The following is a 4,214-nucleotide window of genomic DNA, read 5'->3' on the forward strand; positions in this document are numbered from 1 at the left end:
GCAAGCCACTTAACCTCGGTTTGCTTTACAAAAAAAAAGACAACGTTCTACCATTAACAAATGCTCATTTATAATTTTCAACCACTTGTGACACAGAAATATGTTAAAATATTCATATTTTAAAAGGGTAAAATTCATTGTTCACAGTAGACATGTAAAGCATTTATTAAGTACCTGATATGTGCCATGTACTTTTCTAAGTGCTGGGGATACAAACAGGAACAAGACAATTTCTTCCCTAAAAAAGGGAAACAATACATTAAGAGCTAAAAGAAGGGAGGAGGGCAGCTAGGGGATGCTATAGCACACAGAAGGCTAGGTCTAGAGTCAGGAAGTCTGAGTTCAAATTCAATTTCAGACATTTACCAGCTGGGTGACCCTGAGAAATTTACATCACCCTGGTTGTCTTAGGTTCCTATCTGTAAAATGAGCCAAAGAAAGATATGTAAACTACTCCAGGATTTTGGTCAAGAAAACCTTCAATTCAGTCACAAAGAATAGACATGACTGAAATGAGTGAACAATAATAAAAGGGAGGACAGTGAAAGATTTGGTGGCATGATTTGGAAATGGTGACCAGGAAGTGATTGGGTGATTTTTACCCTTCCTTTTACTCTGAAAATAGAATCCAAGAATTGAATTTGAATTAAGTTCACTTGTGTTAGGGGCAGTTATCCAGTTGATGACAGAGAGGAGGAACTAAGGGTTTGAGATGTCAGAAGTTTTGATAATAAGAGGCTCTGAGAGTTCAGCCTTAAAAAAATTTAAGATTAAATGTGTTAACTTTCAGAGTTTGTTCTAATAAAGGACAAACATTAACATCTAGAATCTGGCCTCAAGAAAGAACAAAATGGAATTAGGTTAACATACATGTTTAATATTTCTCTAAGTTGGCTGATTATCCAGGTATGCATGGCATAGCCTATTTAGAGAGCCAGACATCCCCAAAATGGAATCTTGAACTAGGTCTATCAGAAGGTTGGATTTGAAAGCTACTTGTTTATGAAAATAAGGGAGGGGGAAAGAGCCAACTCAGGATGGGGCAGAGGAGCTGGATATTAGACATTCCATTAAAAGTAGTGCCTTATCAGTTATGCTAAAGAGCTCCAAAAAAGTACTTTGAATCTTTGCCCTCCAAGCAAACCCAATGGGATTTGTTATTTAGGGATTCCAATACCTAGCTTTTTACATTCTCAATTAATTCAGAAAATGTGCCTTATGCTAGGATCTGGGTGTTATTTTCCTTTGGGTCGCAAGAATCCGGAAGGAATGGAAAATGGAGGCATGAACCAATTTTTGAAAAATATATGAAATATTTTACACTGATAATTTTAATTTTTAAAATCTAGATGAAGATGAGTAGAACTCATTCAGGCACTGGGAATATTGATAGTTCTTTCTACAGCACGAGAAGAATCAAGGCTTGTATACACTGCATTTTGCATGTGAATCAATTTGGGATTAGTAGCCTTGGACTGGATGATGACTGAGTGGGATGCAAAGTGATTATCCTGTTGCAGATGAAATTAAGGTAAATTTAGGCACAAAATTCCAAACACAACTTATTAGTAGAATTTACTAATAGGATCTTAGCTTCCTCAGAAAATCTAAGACCACAAGGTGAGTTAGTCTTTTTAGTTTTTTTAATGGGAAAAAAAGACCAAAGAACAATTGGGCAAAAGTTATGATTGGTTACAAAGCTTACAGAAAACAGTATGATTGGTAGCATTATGGGAGGAAGGGTGAGGGGGAACATGATTTGCTAGAAATGAGAAATATGGGTATGTAACAACCAGATTGATTTAGGGAGGCCAACATTCGGCAGGGCTTGTGAGTGCAGTAAAGATAAGAGACTTATTTCCTGGTGCTGATTTGCATCTTAACTGTGTCTAGATAGTAAAATGTGTGGAGAACATATTTCTTTGAATTAAGATAATTTATGGGACAAAGCTCAGAGAGGAAAGCTGAACTTCTGAACCATGAACTTGGACAAAAAAGATCTTAGGTAGTTTTACAAAATACAGAATAAATCAACTGCAAACAGAATTTAAAAAAAAAAGAAATGGAATCAATTTGATTTTCACAAAAAAGAGTTAACACCTCTGGAAGGCATATGAATTTTAATGCTTACTTAGGTATCATTGCTCCTCCAGTGCCCAGTCAAGGGAAGGTGCTATTATACTTATACTGGTACATACATCCCTTCAATTAAAAAATAAATTTCTTTCCTCCTCCTGCAAACAGAAAAAGTTGTATTGAGTTTAGAAAGACAACTATTTTATATTAGGTCTTCAGAGTAAAGAATTTCCTGAGCAAGTAGTACTGACAGGCTTGGAAACCCAATCAGTGTGATGATGTCAGTGGTTGTGGCCATGGGACCCTGGGCATTTGGGACTGTTTGCATATCAAGAATGAGAAGCCTTTAGGAAGTTTTTTTTTGTTGTTGTTGTTGTCCCTGGTCATACTCAGTACCCATACAATGATAGGCAATATCAATAATAAGACTGAGTTCCAGTTCATCTATAAAGTAGGAATAACCCCCAACTTAAAGAGTGTAGCAAAGATCAAACATATGGGCAAACATTAACTTAATGGCTATTGCCCTAGTTCTCGCTTGTATAGGCCAGTTGAGTTTCCACAGCTGTCTACCAGTTTCAGAATTTTAAGGGTTGTTGTGAGGTGGTGAGTTTTTAGGACTATTGCTCAGGAGCCTCCACTGATGTATTTTCCATTGATAATCATCTAATGCCCTCAAATCAATTTTTAACAAAGGTTATTTGCTATGATGGTATAATAGCAAGAATGATGGTTGGAAAAATTCACATATATCCCCCCTTGCAGACCTACAAAATACAACAAGACTGATGGGTAAAGGTTGTGAGGCACATATGACAAAGGGGTATCTAATATTACTGCTTAGTCTGGTTCTTCCTTCAAAGAATCTTCATGAAGTTCTCTCTTTAGGTATAGCAGCATGACCTGGGCTCTGAGGGTCAGGGACCTGCCATGAGGGAACATGGTTTTTGATGCTTCCAGGCTGTATGTACTAATTGCTATTGATCTAAGTCCCTCTGATTTCAGGTGGATGAACTACTTCTAATGCAATAACATCTTTAATGGGCAGTGCAATTCCCTCTTACAGGTTTGGATAAAACTTGAATCCTTAGGACTGCAGCTCTTCTACAACTAGGGTTACAAGTATATTTTTATTCTTTCCTTCAAGAGGAGGTGTTTCCTGTGTAATGTCATCCATCTGTCTTCATTTTACTCCTAAAATTCTTTCAAACTGATTAATATACACCTAATTTACATCTGTGACTGAATGATTCAATCTAATAGTCTACTCCTTTGGTTACATTAATTGGATGGAGTGGGACCTCCATAAGAAAATATGTAAATAAATTTGACAATTCTAAAAGGCTATATGTTGTGATAATAATTATTCTTTCTGCTTCTGAAGAATTAGGTCACAGAGAGCAGATGCAGCAAGAAAACTCCTTCCCCCTAATTTACTACTAATCCAAGCTGTGCTGAGCCAGTGTCTCTCCATCCCATCAGCTTCACCTACTCTGCTGTTAGGCTTTTAATTCAGGGATGGCAGAGGAGGAGGGTGATAGGGATGAGGGTGACATCTTCTTGGCCTTTGCCCAGGGTCCTGCTCCTCCCAGGGGACCCTTTCTTCGGGCCCTAGACAGGGCCTTTTTCATTTTTCTTGCCCTCTTCCTGACAGTGCTGATGGTCGAGGTTGCCTACAAGTTGCTGTGGCCAATACCCTGGGCAAATCTCTGGCGCTGGCTGCTTGGAACACCCCAAAGAGAAGAAGAACTGGACTTGTAAATGCTGCTTGCCTCCTCCCTCTCAATTCAGGTGAGAAACATGCTAAGAGAACAAGATGGGCACCAAGGTGTACTAAGAATGTGAGGCTGGGGGTAAAGGAGGAAGAATGGTAAGAGGGCAGTTGAGTGATAGGAAAGGAAGAGAGAAGCAGTACTCACAGTGAATGTCCTCAGTTTCTTCTGTAAAATAAGAAGCAAGTTTCTCAACCATGAGAGTGGGGAAGGGGATCCTGGGAGTTTCTGGGACTGAAAAGGCTTGGGAAAGCCCTTTGTAGTCTTTGCTGGCAGCTGAGAATCCATCATTGGAAGCTAGATAAGAATAACATTTGTATAATACTTTAAAGTGTTTTACAAATATTTCATTTGTTCCCGATCATA

At 38.4% G+C, this 4,214-nt stretch overlaps 1 protein-coding gene across 1 annotated transcript; it reads left to right on the plus strand.

The window, feature by feature from the left end:
* Window positions 1-3,594: 3,594 nt before the first annotated feature.
* SMIM40 (small integral membrane protein 40) lies at window positions 3,595-3,837 on the plus strand. Its single transcript, XM_074236597.1, has one exon. The coding sequence runs from the start codon at window positions 3,595-3,597 to the stop codon at window positions 3,835-3,837; it is 243 nt and encodes an 80-aa protein (XP_074092698.1).
* Window positions 3,838-4,214: the final 377 nt, after the last annotated feature.

This window comes from Macrotis lagotis, chromosome 5 (genome assembly GCF_037893015.1).
Source record: "Macrotis lagotis isolate mMagLag1 chromosome 5, bilby.v1.9.chrom.fasta, whole genome shotgun sequence".
In the NCBI taxonomy this organism is placed as follows: Eukaryota; Metazoa; Chordata; class Mammalia; order Peramelemorphia; family Peramelidae; genus Macrotis; species Macrotis lagotis.

What these genes read in the sequence shown, in the direction of transcription:
- SMIM40 (XM_074236597.1), top strand. Translation starts at nt 3,595, where the DNA reads ATGGCAGAGGAGGAGGGTGATAGGGATGAGGGTGACATCTTCTTGGCC.